Raw genomic sequence first — 17,237 nt, 5'->3', positions numbered from 1 at the left:
GCAAGCAAAAATAAAAAAAAAGAAAAGAAAAGAAAAAGAAAGAAATGCTTTCCCATTTGTAAATGTTTGAAAAAAGAAACTCACAAAAATACTATTTCATAACACAGGAAAACGCTGTGACAGTCAATGAAGCCACTCCTCGGTGCACTGTCTATTCCTCCATGGCAGAGATCCCAGCTAGCTCACAAGCCCCAAGATATTTGGCCTTCTAGAGGGAAAGAATGTTGATGTGTGGCCTGGAGTCATCACTATTAATATTTTGTCCCATTGTTTTCTCTCTGGCCGAAACATTTACTTTAACCTGACACCTTTCCACTCTGTGCTGCCTTAGGGTTTTGTTTTTGTTTTGTTTTTTGGTCACACCCAATGGCACTCAGGGCTTACTCCTGGCACTGTGCTCAGGGATCACTCCTGGCCAGGCTCAGGCACCATATGGGATATCAGGTTCAAATTAATGTCGGTCACATGCAAGGCAAGCACCCTACTGACTGTTTTCTTAAATCCAAGGCTGACAGGGTCAGATTCAGATGCAAGGAAGTGCTTACCACAAGGACAGAATTTGGAAGTGACCCAATAACAATGGCATTTTCCACAGAGATGGGAGCTGGGACTCTTCACTTGAAAATTCTGAGCCTTGGCCTCTCCTGAAACTCTGCTTCCTGCAGTCTGGACAGCAGTTTTTCCTCAGAAACTGTTTCTTACCAGAGGAGAGAAAAAGCCTCAGAGGGATCTCATTTTTTCCATAGTTTGTGGCTTGGCTGACTCAACCCTGCCTTTCCTTGAGTCACAAGTTTTTCCCCTTTTGGAGGAGGATAGTCCCCACCCAGCCTTTCCACCCACAGCTGGCCCCTGCTGGGGGCGGCTGACTGCAGAATGAGGAGTCTGGGGCTTTCTGGACACAGGCTTCTGTTGGAGTTGCTTCTTGGATGAATGATTCTTTGTCTTTGGGATTTATTTACAAACAGCTCCTTGACTATTGCAATAGTTGCAAGAAAATAAGGACCCAAAAATTTGTAGCGAGACAATTGTGCAATTATAGATACAAACTTGGATCTATATGTTGCATTTGTATATACCGCATTCATATTTATACACGTACATAACTTTATGTCATGTCAATTATATCTCAAAGAAAATTCTTATGTTTTTTTTTTTCTTTTTGGTTCACACCCAGTGATGCTCAGGGGTTACTCCTGGCTCTGCACTCAGGAGTTACTCCTGGCAGTGCTCAGGAGATCGTATGGGATACTGGGAATCGAACCCGGGTGCAAGGCAAACGCCCTACTTACCGGTCCACCCCCCCACCCCCATTCTTGTTTTTACCAAAGATCACGCAAAGAAAAAAGGAAATAAAGAAAAAAAAGAAGGAAGGAAGGAAGGAAGGAAGGAAGGAAGGAAGGAAGGAAGGGTGGGTGGGAAGGAGGGAAGGAGGGAGGGAGGGAGGGAGGGAGGGAAGGAGGGAGGGAGGAAAGAAGGAGTGTTAAACTTTCCACAAACCCAGCATTACTTGGTGATTCAAGAGGCACATCTGAGTGGCTGCCTAGTTATCTCAGTTGGGAGAGCAGGAGTTTGGGTGAGTGAGACAAGGAAGGAGGCGAGTGAGACGAACTGTGGGCAGGTGTGAATGAAGCAAGTGCAAAGGCCCAGAGGTGGAAGAACTGTGTAGTAGTGAAGAACAGGAAGAAGTCAATGCGAGATAAAGTGCTGCGTGAAATCCAAGTGAGGCTAAGTCAGTCCTCGGAGCTGTGAGACCCTAGGATTCCATCTGCGTAACAGAAGATGGGAATGGATGAAGAGGGGAGGGCATGCCTAACTTGTTGATCATGTTGGGACTCTGTGCTGGGTACATGGAACTCTTAAATTGTCTTTTTTTTTTTTCTTTCTGCCTACGTTGGAAAGCTTTTACTGTAAAAACTTTAACATACGAGGTACCTAGAATGCTGACTTTTAAAGTGCTAATTATTAATATTACTGATGAGAGAGGGGGACCGTGAGAGCTAGCAGCAGGCAGGGTCGCCAGAGGGAGCTGAAGGCACAGACTGCAATGTCAAGGACCCCCGTCCCGATTATGCCCTGGTCCCCGCCCGATTATCCCCTGCGCCCCGCCCCGCCCCCTCCCTCCCCCCACCCCGCCCCCTCCCTCCCTCCCCTCCTCCCGGATTATTCCCTTGGCCCGCATCCCCGCCCTCGGGTCCCGTTCAGCCTGGGTCCAGGAAGCCGTCTCCAGCAGAGTGACCGCGGCCTGGGTGCAGGCCGAGGCCGGGGTGCTAGCGTGAGTCAAGGGGCGTCCTTAGGGGCGGGGCAGCGCTCCCTGCACCCCGGCTCTAAACTTCGGCCGCGCCGCCCGCGCGCGTCGCTGGCGCAGCCGGACTCCGGAGTTGGCGGCCAGGCTCCGCCCGGTTGGCCGAGTGGCCGCGAGGGCGTGTCCCGGCTGGCGGGGGCAGCGGCGGGGTGGGAGCGGCGCCGTGCTCCGGCCTGGGCCGACGCCGTCCAGATCCCCGCGGCCGGCCAGGGGCGCGGACTCTGCAGCACGGGACGCGGACGCCGGCCCCGAGCAGCGGCGGGGCCCAGCGCATCTGCGTTGACCCGAGCGTTGCAGCGATCTTCGCGGCTCTGCTGGAGCTCGGGACAGAGGAGAGCAAGGCGCTCTTGGGGCTCCGGTAAGAACACGTAAGGCGCTGTTGGGGCTCCCCGGGGGTGCGCCCCAGGCCTGCCCCAAGCACTGCAGCTACCTACTAACTTGTGTTCCGGGCCTGACCCCGGTCTTGGGGCCTCCTTGGGACCCTCCCCGGGCTGCAAGCTCCGGAGTGCTGGGCTGGCTGGGGCAACTCTTCCCACCCGGGGGAGAGGGAGAGGGAGGGTGGCCGGGCTTCCCAGCTGGGCCTTCTCTGAGCTCGCCCTCGCAGAAGACACCTGGTGACCCGTTCGTGAGAGTTGGACAAGCGAGCGGGGCCAGGCCGGGTGTGCTCTACATCTGGCACTGCCCAGAAAGAACTACTGGAATCTCCTTCCCTTTAGGTCTTCCTATGTGGGGAGGGGGAACGGGGGGGGGGGGTGCGGGGAGAGGGAGCGGAGAACAAAGAAAACCTCTTTGGGTTTTCACCCCTCTTCTCGGGAGGCAGGTGTCGTCAGCCTCCTTTGCAGGTGCGGGCAGAGCTTCCTGGTCACTGAAACTTGATCTCCTGATCTCTGCAGCCCAAAGAAATTCTTAAGCACTGAGGCAGCACTGTGCTCCAGCGGGCCCAGTAAAGTCTCCATCATGAGACCTGTTGTTACTGTGTTTGGCATATCAAATACGTCTCGAGTAGCTTGCCAGGCTTGGCAGAGCGGTCGAGATACTCTGGTAGGTTGCCTGGCTCTCCAAGAGGGGCGGAGGAATTAAACTGACCAGGGTTGGCCAGGTTGGCCACGTGCAAGGCAAACGCCCTACCCGCTGTGCTATCAGTGAATCTCATAAAATTCTTCGGAATTAAAAAAAAATGACCTGTTGTCTCTGGGGAAGAAGGTCAGAGGCCTAGGGAGGGGAGGATCCTCCGTGGGGTCACTCTTGGCTGTACTTTCCATGACTTGCTGGGTGTTCCTGGACATATAATGTATACTGGAGTCTGTGCCATCTGAAAGATGACTTCAGCCAGAGCGCCAGGGTAGCCAAGACCAGGTAATTGGAGTCTTTCCATCTCTGGTCAGTAAGTTTCAGGGGCTCATAGTTATTTTGGAGCAGGACTGGGATCTTGGCAGTGACTTTGATGATTGGGGAATTAGCCTAATGCAATGTTTGAGGATTAAAAGAAATATTTTTTTTTAGCAATATGCTTTCCTTTGAGCCTGGTGACTTTCCACATTGCTATGTTTTTCGTGGAAGAAAGCCTTCCAGGAAATAGAGGCCTGGACGAGGCATCAGGGTAGCTCTGTGGAAGTAGATGACAATGGATTGTGGAGAAGAATTCCAATCCTTTTAGCCTGGAGCCTCTGAGACTGTCCCTGCAGCACCTTGCACCTTGCTTCGTTTACTTTTCTGTGTGTTCTCTGAGCTCAGTTCTAAAGCTGTCCCAGGACCAGACTGTGACTGATCCTCACAGTGACAAAGTGTGTATGTGTGTGTGTGGGGGGGGGGGGGAGGGGGTGCTTCCTCAACCAGGCTTTTGTGACCTGGCACTTACCCTTTATGTTCATGGAACTTAATCTTCACAATCAGAAATTATCTTATTGATGACTTTCCAGCTTGGCTGTCCAGCAGTAGGGCTGTCTGTGATAGGGCCAGGCCAGTAGGGCCTGGCTCCCTGCTCTAACTTGGTGCTGGGCACAGGGTAAGATTTGGTTAAATCCTTGGAATGTGAGGTCAGGAGGACATGGAATCAGATGTCCTGTGTTGGGGATGGCTGGAAGGAAGGCCAGAGGATAAATCAGCCCTGTCCACTCGGGGCTAGACGCAAGGGTCACAATCCTGACTCGTTCCCTGAGTTTGGCGAGGTGCTTTTTCTTCCAACTAGTCTCTGAAACCCCGTGCCAGGCTTCGTCCTACCGTGCTTGGCACCACAGGTTTCAGGAACATGGGCATCCCCTGCATTAGCAGCCCGGCAACAAGGGCAAGGAGGGGCTGTCAGTCACAGATCAGCATGCAAGTCCTTTATAGAGAGCCCTGAGAAATATGAGACTGTAGGTCCATCCCCTCCTCTCTGGTAACAGTGTCACTGCCCACTGCACTTCCCTACCCTAGACCCTGCCCATGTCCTCCATGCCACCTAATGAGGACCTGACCTAGCTGGCCTCTCCAAATGCCACAGGCAGATGGGGTCAGCTGCCTCTCTCTCTCTCTCTCTCTCTCTCTCTCTCTCTCTCTCTCTCTCTCTCTCGCTCTCTCTCTCTCTCTCTCCTGTGATCAACTGTGATAGGCCTGGTGTTTCAAGTTCTGTGAGGTTGTTTGAGACATGGGTGTGCCTCAGCTTCTGGTAGGCCCAGAGGAGTAACCCCATGACCTCATCCACGTGTGCCCTGCAGGCTGGCATCCCCTGCTGTTGAGGTTCAGAATTTTGCACCCAGGCACTATCCTTTTGAAGATCTTCAATTAGAAGAAGAGAAAGAAAAGAAAGCTCATGTTCCTGCTACCTAGAATTGATTGGTACTAAGATTAGATGACATTTTTCTGTCTCCTTTTCTAAGTAGAAAGAAAGGTGAAACCATACTTGTTCTCTCCATTCTGGGTTACATCTAGCTCCCAATCCCCACCCCTGGACACATTTTCCTGATTTTGTTTATATTGTGACAACTGTTACTGTGTTTGGCATATTGAATACGTCACGGGTAGCTTGCCAGGCTTTGCAGTGCGGGCGAGATTCTCTTGGTAGCTTGACGGGCTCTCCGAGAGGGGAAGAGGAATCAAACTCGGGTCGGCAGTGTTGGCCGCTTACAAGGCAAACACCTTACCCGCTGTGCTATCGCTCTAGCCTACACCATTTTTTTTAAATGTTCTTAACCATTTTCAAGTTTCTTGTGTTAAAAGTATTTTCATTGTTGTGAAACAAGTTTTTATAATTCTTTTCATCTTATAAAACTGAAATCCTATATGCAATAAATAACAAGTCTCCGTTCCCCACCCCCCGGCTTCTGATAACCACCATGCTTTACTTCCTGTTTCTTTGAATTTAGTTCCTATAGGTCCCGGTATACATGGAGTTCTACTCCTTTGACCATTTTGTGATTGGTTTACTTCCTTGAGTATTGCATCCTCCAGGTTCACCTACTGGAGCATGCGTTGCTTACTTGGGATCACCTTCCTTCCTCAGGCTACACCACACCGAGCATGTGGGGTTGCATTCTGCTTCTCAATCTGCAGTCACAGGCATGTAGGATCACCTTCCTTCCTCAGGCTACACCACACCGAGCATGTGGGGTTGCATTCTGCTTCTCAATCTGCAGTCACAGGCATGTAGCTGCTCAGATGAATAATGTGGTTATGAACATGGGGGTGCAAATCCCTCTTCAAGAGCCTCTTTTAGCTTCTTTTAGATGTTTACCTAATTAATTGTAGGACTGCTGGATTATGTGGAACTTCTATTTTTAATATTTTCAGAAACTTCTGAACTCTTCCATGGCAGAGGCAATACATTCAACATTCCTGCACATAGAGCACAGAATCCCAATTTCTCCACATTCACCAACTCTGTTATTGCTTTATATTTTTTCTTTTTTTTTTTCAGTAATGTAGTAGTACTGCTATTTGTTCAGCCATTGATTAAGCTGATTGAATTGGGCATGAACTCCACATTACTCTTTTTTTTTTAACTGTATCACCGTGTGAGAGTTACAAACCTTTCATGTTTGAGATTCAGTCATACAATGATGGAACATCCATCCCTCCACCAGTGCACATTTTCCACCACCAATGTCCCCAGTATCCTTCCCCCATATACCCCCCACATCCCAGTTCTCACCCTGCTTCTATGGCAGACAATTTCCCCAATACTCTCTCTCTAATTTGGGGCATTATGTTTCGCTCGAATTTTCCCACCGCCATTTAAGCCTACCTGTCAGGGGCAGATGCTAGATAATTTATTTTCCATTGCTCATTTTGAATATCATGAGAGCTTGCACAGCCACGATTGTAAATGTAAATTTCTAGATTGTAAATGGTTGGGTTCCAGAAACATCTCTGTACGGCACTAATCCATTGTGGGATTCAATTGGAGTCTCTGGGCCAGGGCTATTGGTGCTCTAAGATGGCACCCAGGGGCAAATTGTGGGTGTGACAGCCAGTCTGCTGGGCGGGCAGGGACCTGGGGAGGGAAAGTCCTGGTCCTCTGTCGCCATGCAGCCTGGAGATTAGTCCTGGAACCCGCATACCTGGGTCTTGCTTGTGGAAGCTCTTGGTCACCGAGATTCCATCTGGAGTAAGCAGGAAGAGCGCACCTCCTCCATCTGGGTGCCCCCGTGAAATTGGCTCAGTATGGGACCTGGAGAGATCTCTGGTGCTGTGGTGTCTTCCGGGAATGCTGCTGTGTCTCTGGGCCAAGGATGTTGGTGCGCTAAGATCCACCTTACAAAATTTTCAGCAGGTTATATCTTGGTGAGGTCCATCTTGAGATGGTGGAGCCAGGCTAGGGGTATGGTAGCGATTTTGGATTGTGAAAGCATGTGGCTGCCGAGGGCTCTGCTTAGGTGGGCACAGGCCAACCTGCCCCCCTCCAATTTACCCCGGTCTGTTCAGCCATGCATGGGTCCGAGCTTAACTGCAGCTTTTGATCTCTTTTGAGATTTATTTAGGGGTCTCTGAAGCAAGGCCGGCAGTAGACCTTACAGAGTGATGCTGGAGTTGGTTCGTGGGAGTGACTTCCAGTGCTTTCATGTGTATTGGGAAGTGGGGGGAGGTAACCCACCTCAACTCTGAAAAAGCCTTGAGATTTCAGTCGCAAAAAACACATACCAGAATTTTCAGCAGATTATATCTTGGTGAAGTCCATCCTGAGACCGTGGAGTCAGGCTGGGGATATGGCAGCAATTTTGGATTGTGGAAGCAAGTGGCTGCAGGGGGCTCTGCTTGGGCAGGCCACCAGGACAACCCACCCTCCTCCGATCACCTCTGTCTGTTCAGCCATGCTCGGGTCCAAGATTAACTGTGGCTTTTGATCTCTTTCAAGATTTATCTATGAGTCTCTGAAATAAGGCCAATAAAGGACCTTGTATAGCTGAGATGAAGGTGGTTTGTGGGTATGACTCCCACGTACCTACCCACATACATTGACTGTTTAATTTCTTAGTAAACTTGGTCCCGAGTTGTTGGGGTCTGGCCATAGGCACAGTGGCAGTTTTGGAGTATCAGCAAGCCTGAAGGCACCATTAGGCTGCTGATGCACTTGCCCCATAGGTACAGGTTGACCTACTGAAGACACCATACCCCCTATATTTTTTCTTAAGAGCTGTCCTCAGAAGTGAGGTCCATTCTACCTATTATTATTCATAGGTATAATCTTGAACACTTTGGGGATGTATTATTTCTAGAATCATGGCATCGCATTCTGCCTATCATTTCGTAGGTTGCTTTGGCTCAGTTAACATTTAATGTCTGTTGTCACTCCATGTTGACTCATGTAGATCAGACCGTCTTCCACTGTGTGAGTAGAACCTGGGCTTTGCCCTTTTCCCTATCTCTGGTCTTCTCTGGGTCTCTGCTACAGAGAACACCTCAGCTTTCCTTTTAGGGCACTCTGAGTTCCTCCTCATTGATCTCTCATCTGACCCATCCCAAGCCTCCAAACTTAGCCGAGGATAGCTCTGGAATGTTGCCGGATGATTCATATCAGGGACCAGTGATTAGTGGGCAGAGGACCTCAGACTGACACTGATCAGACACTTAAGTTTGCAGCATACAGCCAAGATCAACCTCAAGATAGCAGTTCTGATGAGGTGACGTGGGCAGCATTTCTAAGTACACCTTGTGGTCTTGAGAGGACCAGTGGTATGTGACTTGGGGACAAGCACTCCTGTTGTGCTATGTATCCAGTCTCTATGCTGGGACTTTCTCTGGCATCCCACGGGGAATCCAACATGTTGAACTGCGTGTGACCCAGGGTGACCTAGAAACAGTGCAGGATGAGCTTGACCCAGCCCAACAACAACAAATGCTGTTGATGGGGTAGCTTCCACTTGCTTCCTCCTCAGTAGTCACTATCACTGGTACTGTCCTCCCGTTGTTCACTGATTTGCCCAAACAGGACCAGTAACATCTCCATTGTGAGACTTGTTGTTACTGTGTTTGGCATATCAAATATGTCACGGGTAGCTTGCCAGGCTTTGCCGTGCGGGCAAGATATTCTTGGTAGCTTCCCGGGCTCTCAGAGAGGGGTGGAAGAATCGAACCAGGGTCAGCCGGGTACAAGGCAAATGCCCTACTTGCTGTGCTATCGCTCCAGCCCAAGATAGCCTGTGCTATCTTCCTCCTCAGAAGTAAGAACTGAAAAAAAAAAGAAGTAAGAACCGAATCATGTTTTGCACCATATTGGGCCCTGATTGGAGAGTTTGCGAAGGTTCATTGATTCACTAACCTCTTAAAAAATATCCACTAGGTGCTTGGCAGTGCTCAAGTGCTGGGTACATAGCACTGGACAAGAAAAGTTTTCTCTTTCTAAGAGCCTAGAATTAAGTCTGGAAAATAGCAATTATTTGAGCCAACGATGGAGAGACAATAACATATCATGGAAATAAGATATAAATAAATAATATCACAGCGAGGGGTGGGGAGTCAATAAACTCCTGGAAAGAACAGTTAGAAAACATGTAGGCTTTGTGGCCCCATGGTGACATTACCACTACTGAGCTCTGCCTTTACAGTGTGAAAACAGCCAGACTGCTGTAAATGAGAGTGGTATGTTCCAATAAAACTTTCACTGTATCACTGTATCACTGTCATCCTGTTGTTCATGTATTTACTCGAGGGGGCACCAGTAATGTCTCCATTCGTCCCAGCCCTGAGATTTTATCAGCCTCTCCTTACTCGTCTTTCCCAATGCTGCCATATTTGAGGCTCTTTCAGGTTAAGGGTAATGAGACCTATTAATGTTACTGTTTTTGGCATATCGAATATGCCATGGGTAGCTTGCCAGGTTCTGCTGGTTTATTGGCATTATTTCTCACCTGCCAATAAAACTTTATTCACAAAAAAAAACAGGCTGAGGGCCATCTCTGACCCTTAGGCCACGGACTGCAGCATGACCTGGCTGCAGGGAAATGTTGCCTGAGCTGGAACTCTGAGTGGTGCCTTCTGTCTCCAGGACCCTGGGCTTCCCACTTAATATCAGGGCCTCAATGTCCCTCCTATCCAGGCAGGAGTCTGCCTCCTAGGTTTGTATGAGGACTTGAGAGATGTTCTCTCTAGAGAAAGGATGCAGCCCGTGATGGCAGCCAGAGATGCCTGGGCCAACAGGCTGAGTCAGTGGTAACAGGGTCTGTAACTGTTTGGCTTGGTGGCTAAGGAGTCGGTGATGGGGTAGAGTCACATTCCACCCTTCCACCCGGTGCATGTCCAAAGTTCTGGCTATGTAATGCCTTGGGAGCATCTAGTGGAAGTTGAAGTTCAGCACTTCAACTTTTCTGCTCCTTGGCCCCTAGTACCACTCAGCCACGTTCCAGCCGTGCTCCAAAGTCCCCTGGGGTATGGCTCTGCTGCCCAGAGTTCTGGCCTGTTCTCTCTCACAACTTTGCTGCTAAAGTTAGGGGAGTCAGCTTCCACCACCAGCCCCTCCCCCCCCCCCCCCCCCAGTTCCAATCCCAGGGGTCAAGTTTCTTAGGTGGGTGGGCCCACTGGGTGCAGAGGGATATTGCCTGGGCTGACTGGCTCAGGGAGTCTGCAGGTTGGGGGTGTGGTCAGCATGGTCCTCACCCGCAGCCTGTGACAGCTAAAACCTTATTGCCGTTCCTCCCGCAGCCCATCCCCAGGGAAGATGGACTATCTGGCAAACACGGAGATCAACAGCCAGCGCATTGCCGCAGTCGAGAACTGCTTTGGGGCATCAGGGCAGCCACTGGCCCTGCCCGGCCGCGTGCTCCTGGGCGAGGGCGTGCTGACCAAGGAGTGCCGCAAGAAGGCCAAGCCTCGAATCTTCTTCCTCTTCAATGACATCTTAGTGTACGGCAGCATCGTGCTTAACAAACGCAAGTACCGCAGCCAGCACATCATCCCCCTGGAGGAGGTGACGCTGGAGCTGCTGCCTGAGACCCTGCAAGCCAAGAACCGCTGGATGATCAAGACGGCCAAGAAGTCCTTCGTGGTGTCGGCCGCCTCCACCACAGAGCGCCAGGAGTGGATCAGCCACATCGAGGAGTGCGTGCGGCGGCAGCTGCTGGCCACGGGCCGCCCACCCAGCACGGAACACGCAGCGCCCTGGATCCCCGACAAGGCCACGGACATCTGCATGCGCTGCACGCAGACGCGCTTCTCCACCATCACCCGGCGCCACCACTGCCGCAAGTGTGGCTTTGTGGTCTGTGCCGAGTGCTCCCGGGAGCGCTTCCTCCTGCCGCGCCTCTCCCCCAAGCCTCTGCGCGTCTGCAGCCTCTGCTACCGGGAATTGGCCACCCAGAAACAGATGGAGGAGGATGAGGAGGAGGATCGAGGCATGGGTTCCCCTGGGCAGCTGACCCACCTGGCTGGGGCTGTCTGCACAGCATCCAGTGGGGATGATGATGACTCAGATGAAGACAAGGAGGGAGTTGGGGATGGCGACTGGGCTGGCCAAGTGAAGTTCTATGGGTCAGACATCTCCTGGTCATCCTTTCACAGCTGACCCGGGCCTGCTGACAGGAGGGCAGTGCATCCTGGTGCTTGCGCCAAGTTCGTGCACCCATCCCCCCAGCCTCCTCCCCTGAGGGTGGCAGACTCTATAGAAGTGACTTTCCCTCTGGACTGGCCCCGTGCCTTTTTGCTAGATGTTGACATCCTCCTAGATCCTCTTCCTACTCCGCAAACCCCAGGACCCCCAGGCACCTTGGAAACAGATGCAACTTCTCATCCCCACAAGCTCTGTCCCTGGCTAGCCTTTGAATGAGCAAACCCCAGGGGGCAGAAGGAGATGGGACTAGAGTGAGTTCCCCACTGCTCTGAGACGCCAGCGCATGTCAGAGAGGACTGGGAATGCTGGAAGGCCTGCCCACCTCATCATTGGTACCCACCTGCCTGGTGGTGCAGGACACATGAGCTCCCCAGGGCCAGGCAAGAGACTGCTATAATGTGTTGCCCTCGAGGCCCCAACTGCAGCCTTACCCACAGCCCAGGTGCCCTGCCCAGGCCTCTGGCTGCACCTTCCCTCCATTCGGGTATGTACTACCCCTCATTCCCTCCTTTCTCTCACCCAGTGACTGGCAAAAGTAGTGGCTTCTGTTAGGACTCTTCATTGCATGTGACAGAAATCTGCCCAGATTAATGAAATAAAAAATGTACCGACTCAGATGGTCTAAGATTATTCCTCACTGGCTTCACTGAAGGCTGGAACCACACTAGGTGGCGAATGTCCATGCCAAGTGTTCCTGGGAATGTGGCAGCACATGGGGACAGACACTCTTGCCATACCTTGGCAGATGCCCTGAGGACACAGCCTTGTGTCAGTCCTGTGGCACTAGTCCTGGGGCGATAGATCTGCAGCCCTATCCCCTGCCATAAGGGGCCGGGGGCGGGGGGGAGTTCTCTGAATGAACAGATAGTGAGCAAGGGAAACCTGGAGCCCTTATTTCCTCAGTCTGGGCTTTCCAGGAATACCCATCTCCCAGGCAGCCTGCCTAGGGGGTGATGCTGTTGCCAAATGGTCCAGGGTCAGCCACTGGCCTTGCTCCGAGCAAGTGTGCTGGACTAGCACAGTCATGTCTTTCCTAATGCCTGGATGCTGAGTTGAAGGTTATTAAGACAGCATCCTGCAGAACTGTCCATGCTAGTTGTTTCCCAGTTATCCAGTTGGCCTGGAGCAGAGTCCACTGCGGCTTAGAGGAGGGTTACTGTCAGCTGGAAGTAGTGACTTTAGTTAGGGAAGCTGCCCAAACCAGCACAGTGCTGAAAGCCCTCCATGACTTGATCCATGGCTGGTGAATTGTCCTCAAGCCTCATCTATTTTTTTTTTTCCTTTTGGATCACACCTGGCAATGCTCAGGCCTTACTCTTGGTTTTGCACTCAGGAATTACTCCTGGAGGTGCTCAGGGGACCATATGGAATGCCAGGGATTGAACCCAGATTGGCCGCATGCAAGGCAAACACCCTCCCTGCTGTACTATAGCTCCGCCAACCCTCAAGCCAGATCTTAAGCATTCACACAAGCAGAGCCCCATGGACTCCTCTGGGCCCTCTGGGCAGCGGGTGACCTGCTTCCAGGGCTGAAGCACCAAGCATGGTGACAAGTACCACCCCGAAGGGAGGGCAGAGTATAGTCCAAGGTGCAGAGGACCAGGTGGAGTGGGTCAAAGGTGCTTCCAGAAATGATTTACAAGCCCATCACCTGCTGAGCCACATCAACTAGTCCCGGTCAGGGTGAGGGTCAGTGTTCAAGACTGAATAGACAGTTTCTCAGACACCAGACTAGGCTGCCCTGTCCCTTGACCACAGCACTGGGCCTGGGACAGGGAGCAAGCAGTTCAGACAGACTTCTTGGCTGCTGGCCCTGGCCCTGGTGCCTGCCTTGCCTGGAAACGCCCCAGTAATAAAGTGTGAAAAGCACCAGAGGATCTTCACCCGGATGGCAGAGGATGGCCCGCAGCTCAGCACAGCCCACCAGCCTCTCCACAACTGGTTGCAACAATGCCAAGGGCACAAGAGTGGGCAGCGGGGCAGTCTGACTAATGGTCATGCCTTTCTTACCAGGGCTGGACTCTCATCCCAGCCCAGACCTGCTCACCTTCCATCATGCACTCCCACCCCAGTCTGCTGCTTCTGAACCTCAGGGGGTTGGAATTAAAGGGACCCAAGAGTTCAGATGCCAACCACCTTTGGAGCCCCTCATTCCTGCACTCACCCATGCTGCCCAGGGGCTGGGACTCAGCTGTGACACAAAGTCCCTGGTCTCCAGGAGCAGGGGGGGGAGGGGAGGGAGAAGAGGGAGGGGCAGACAAGCAAGGAGAGGGGCCTTAGTGAAGGGACAGAGACTGAGACCTGACTGGGAGGTGGGGGAGGTGAGGGCAAGAGGAGCTTAACATGAGCTAAGAGTGAGCGACCCACTCAGGAGATGCCATCAGCAGCAGTGTGTGCCAAGGCCCTGAAGAAGGGGCTGTGTGCCTGGCTGTTGCAGTGACTGAGCTCTCCCAAGGGGCGTGCTAGGCTCATTGGTGGCCCCTTTACAACCATCCACATGGTGGGCAGGAGCTGGCAGTCTCAGTTTCATCCTCTTGCTCGAGTCTTCACCAGCTTGATTGTCTTCACCGGCTCTAAAGGGCCGTCCCCTCCCCAGATGGACGGCAGCAGATGCCAGGAAGCAAAACCTTCTGAGCCTGACCTCGGTGACGCTGAGTGTGGACCAGGTCCCCAGCCACCAGCATGAGGCTGCCCTGGAGCATACCCCTAGCGGGCAGAGAGGAAGGTATTGGGGAGAATCGGGCGCTCCTGGACTGGAAGGTGGAAGCTGCTGCCTCAGGAAATCTCATTTCTGACTGGTTGGCAACCTCATCAGCCTGGCATGGGCCAAAGATCAGACACCGTCTCCCCCACCAGGACATCCTCAGAAGGGGCTTTGCTTTTTCTTTTAATATTATTATTATTTTAATTTTTATTAGTGAGACACCATGAGGTACAGTTGTAGACTTACAAATTTTTGTGCTTGGGTTTCGATTATACAATGATCAAATACCCATCCCTCTACCAGTGCCCATTTTTCACCAACATGGACCCCAGTATCCCTCCCACCCCCATCCCTCCCATCCCACCCTGCCTCTGTAGCAGGGCATTCCCTTTTGTTCTCTCTCTCCTTTTGGGTGTTGTGGTCTGCAAAAGAGGCATTGAGTGGCAATCATGTTCGGTTCATAGTCTACTTTCAACATGCATCTCCCATCCTGGGAGGATCCTCCAAACACCCTTTATTTGGTGCTCTCTTCTCTATCTGAGCTGGGGCTTTGCTTTGGGGAAGACTGCCCTCCGGTCTCACCTCCCTCCCCAGCAGTGCTCTGGAGCCAACCTTGGTCAAGGCCTTGCTGTTGGCCACCACACTGCCCCATGCCTGGAGTTCTTAGGAGAGCCAGTGTTCTTTCCTCAGAAAGAAGCTGAGGCCTGCCCGGCTGCAGGACTTGGTCAGTTGGGTCTGTGTCCGGGCCCCACACTCCTCCCTGGGCAAGGACACAGGGACCAAATCTCCTGCCAGCCCTGCCCATCCACTGTTGGTGAATCTTTCTCCCCCTTGTCCACGCCTAATTCTTGGATGAGCTTCTGGCCCCTGGGAGAGGTCCTGCTCTGGGAGATGCAGATGCAAGGGGAGATCTGAGGACCAAGCAACCATGTTCGAGGTTTTTTGCTGCTGACAGGGTAGTATCTGCTGTTTCGTGAAACCCATCTCTGTGTTCCCCCGGGAGGTGAGCCACTATGGGCAAGGCGTTCTGAGGTGTAGAGCAGATGCCTAAGCCCTGGAAGAGCAGACAAAGCCAATGAATGGACAGCTGTGATCAGGGGGGACTTTCTGGAGGAGGCAGTATTTATTCTACCTCAGAGGTGGGTAGGGCCTTATCAAAGATATGGGTAGACTACACAAAGTTTAGGTTGTTGGGGTTTTGTTTAAATTTACCATTCCTTCCTGTTCCTTACCCTAAATATTTAGTGACTGAATGAGTCTAAGACAGATGGTATATAATGAAAGAGCTAGAGAGTCTCACCCGTGGAACCTCTAGTCAAGGCTCTGACCAGAGCCCATGAACCTGGCCTCTGTCTGGTGGGGGCAGGGCCCAGCCCTAGACACTGGCTGTTGCTCTCACAGGTGTCTTCACCCAGGCAGAGCTTTCTGGACTGATGATATCAGTCGTTTTTACAGGGCAGGGGGTGTGGGGTGGATATCATCCAGGTGGCTTCAGAGTGTTTCTTCCACCTGGCCTCTCCCCTGCCCTAGCTGTTCTCTAGGGCGAAAAGGGCCACAGGGCAATTGGGGCCCCCACACCAGGCAGGGAGGGCAAGACTGCAAGACTGACCCAGTTCTCAGCCAGGATCTGTTGTCTCAGGTCACACTTGCAAACCCAGGCAGCCACTTCCGCTGGACTGTCTCTGAACCGCACGCAAGCAGGAAGTGACCCTCCCAGGGGCTGTGAGTAGGGCAGGGGCCGCCTCTGCATCCAGGGCTTTGCACACTGGGTTCCAGCAGGTTCTGGGCAGCTGAAGCCACTTCCTCAGTGAGTGCCAGCCAGCCCCCTTCTTTATCTGAGGATAGGGGATAGTGGTGAGGGGCATGGAAAGGGCTCATACTCTTCATGTGTGTCCTGAAAAAGATGTTGGGGGACCTGTCATCTAGCCCCCAAACTGCTTGCCAGGCACTGCCCAGAGGACAAACACAGGCTGTTGTGGGGGAGAGGGCTCCACTCACTCACAAAGCCAAACACAACAAACAGATGTTTGCTCTTTTTGGGCTCCTTGCTGACAGTGGCTTCCATCATTCTCCCACTGCTACTTTAGTCCTTCCTGTGGATGCCAGATCATATGTCATCTCCACCCTGAAGTCTTCCTGGGTTTCCCCCCAAGCATAGCTATCCTCTCTGTGCTCCCAGGGCACCCTGAGACCCTGGTTTCAGCTCCACCATGCCCGAGTGGGTCTGTGCCCGTGGGAGCTGTTGGAGGGAGAGAGCAGTGGAGGCATCCTTCATCTGCAGCCTCCACAGGCCTCAGTCCAGAGCCCCACATAAATAGCCATTCTGCAGATGCTTCTCTCTGAAGAAAACCAGGGGGCATTTGCAAGATGCTGGAGTGATGGGGGCAGAGGAAGTCCCTGTGTCCAAAACTGACCCTGTCATCTATCCCCAAACTGCTTGCCTTGCCTCTTCAGCACCTATGTAGGCTGTCAAGCCTGGCACAGGATCTCCTGGCCTCTGCCCAGCACCCTCTGGGCCACCATAGCTTAAAATGAACGTGACTGGTGCGTTGAGGTCGAAACCAGCATTCCCAGAGCCCCTGGGAGGAGTTTGAACACAGCCTTTTGGTTCTTCGTGGGCTACTCGCTGATGGTGCTCACTACTATTCTCCTGGAGGGTGCCAGGCTGTTGTGTGCCCTGGAAGGGAGGGCGCCTTGTCCCTCTGCAGGTTAGGGCCAGGCCTGAGTGCCAGTGAACATGGACACAGACTCCCTTCGGCCACCCCTCCAGGGAGAGCTGGGCTGAGGGCTTGCCTCCTCCCCTCAGGCTGGCTTTTCTATCACTCCAGAAGGAAGAACAGGAGGATGCATTCAGGAAAGGAGGGGGAAATTCCCATCAGGACTCTCCGTCCACTGCTTCACTATCTGCATGGGAAACTGAGCCCCCATGTGTAGACTTCCCTGTTGCCCACAGTGCCCAGAGATCAGGATCAGTGCCACTCTGAAGCTGTGGCCAGGGCTCATGAGCACCTCTCAGCATCCCGTGTCCTGCTGGTCCCCTCACCTCTGTGGGATGGAGGCTCAGTAGACCAAGAAAAACATTTCTGTGCAAAACAACAACAAAAACAAAGGGAAACTTAAGTCCTTGGAGCATCAGCCCAGGGGTCCTCCCACACCTTCTGAACCCAAAGTAACGGGCTTTCCTTAGAAAATTTCTTACTCACTGTGGTTCC

The 17,237-nt window shown here is 52.4% G+C and overlaps 1 protein-coding gene across 3 annotated transcripts; it reads left to right on the top strand.

Moving 5' to 3' along the window:
• The first annotated feature begins 2,463 nt into the window (after window positions 1-2,463).
• PLEKHF1 (pleckstrin homology and FYVE domain containing 1) lies at window positions 2,464-11,936 on the top strand. Of its 3 annotated transcripts, none has more exons than XM_056136647.1 (2): window positions 2,464-2,660; window positions 10,418-11,936. In XM_056136647.1, the coding sequence occupies exon 2, from the start codon at window positions 10,434-10,436 to the stop codon at window positions 11,274-11,276; it is 843 nt and encodes a 280-aa protein (XP_055992622.1). In that variant the 5' UTR covers window positions 2,464-2,660; window positions 10,418-10,433; the 3' UTR covers window positions 11,277-11,936. The 3 variants fall into 3 exon arrangements, with proteins under 3 accessions (XP_055992622.1, XP_055992623.1, XP_055992624.1); XM_056136648.1 differs by having other exon boundaries at window positions 2,464-2,670; XM_056136649.1 differs by lacking the exon at window positions 2,464-2,660 and adding an exon at window positions 3,557-3,658.
• Window positions 11,937-17,237: the final 5,301 nt, after the last annotated feature.

The sequence above is a fragment of the Sorex fumeus genome, unplaced genomic scaffold (genome assembly GCF_029834395.1).
Source record: "Sorex fumeus unplaced genomic scaffold, SorFum_2.1 ptg000122l, whole genome shotgun sequence".
NCBI lineage: Eukaryota > Metazoa > Chordata > Mammalia > Eulipotyphla > Soricidae > Sorex > Sorex fumeus.
The sequence above is the reverse complement of the archived record's forward strand: the minus strand, read 5'-3'. Positions and strand labels throughout refer to the sequence as shown.

Coding starts and splice junctions, on each gene's coding strand:
- PLEKHF1 (XM_056136647.1), top strand. CDS start 10,434: ATGGACTATCTGGCAAACACGGAGATCAACAGCCAGCGCATTGCCGCA.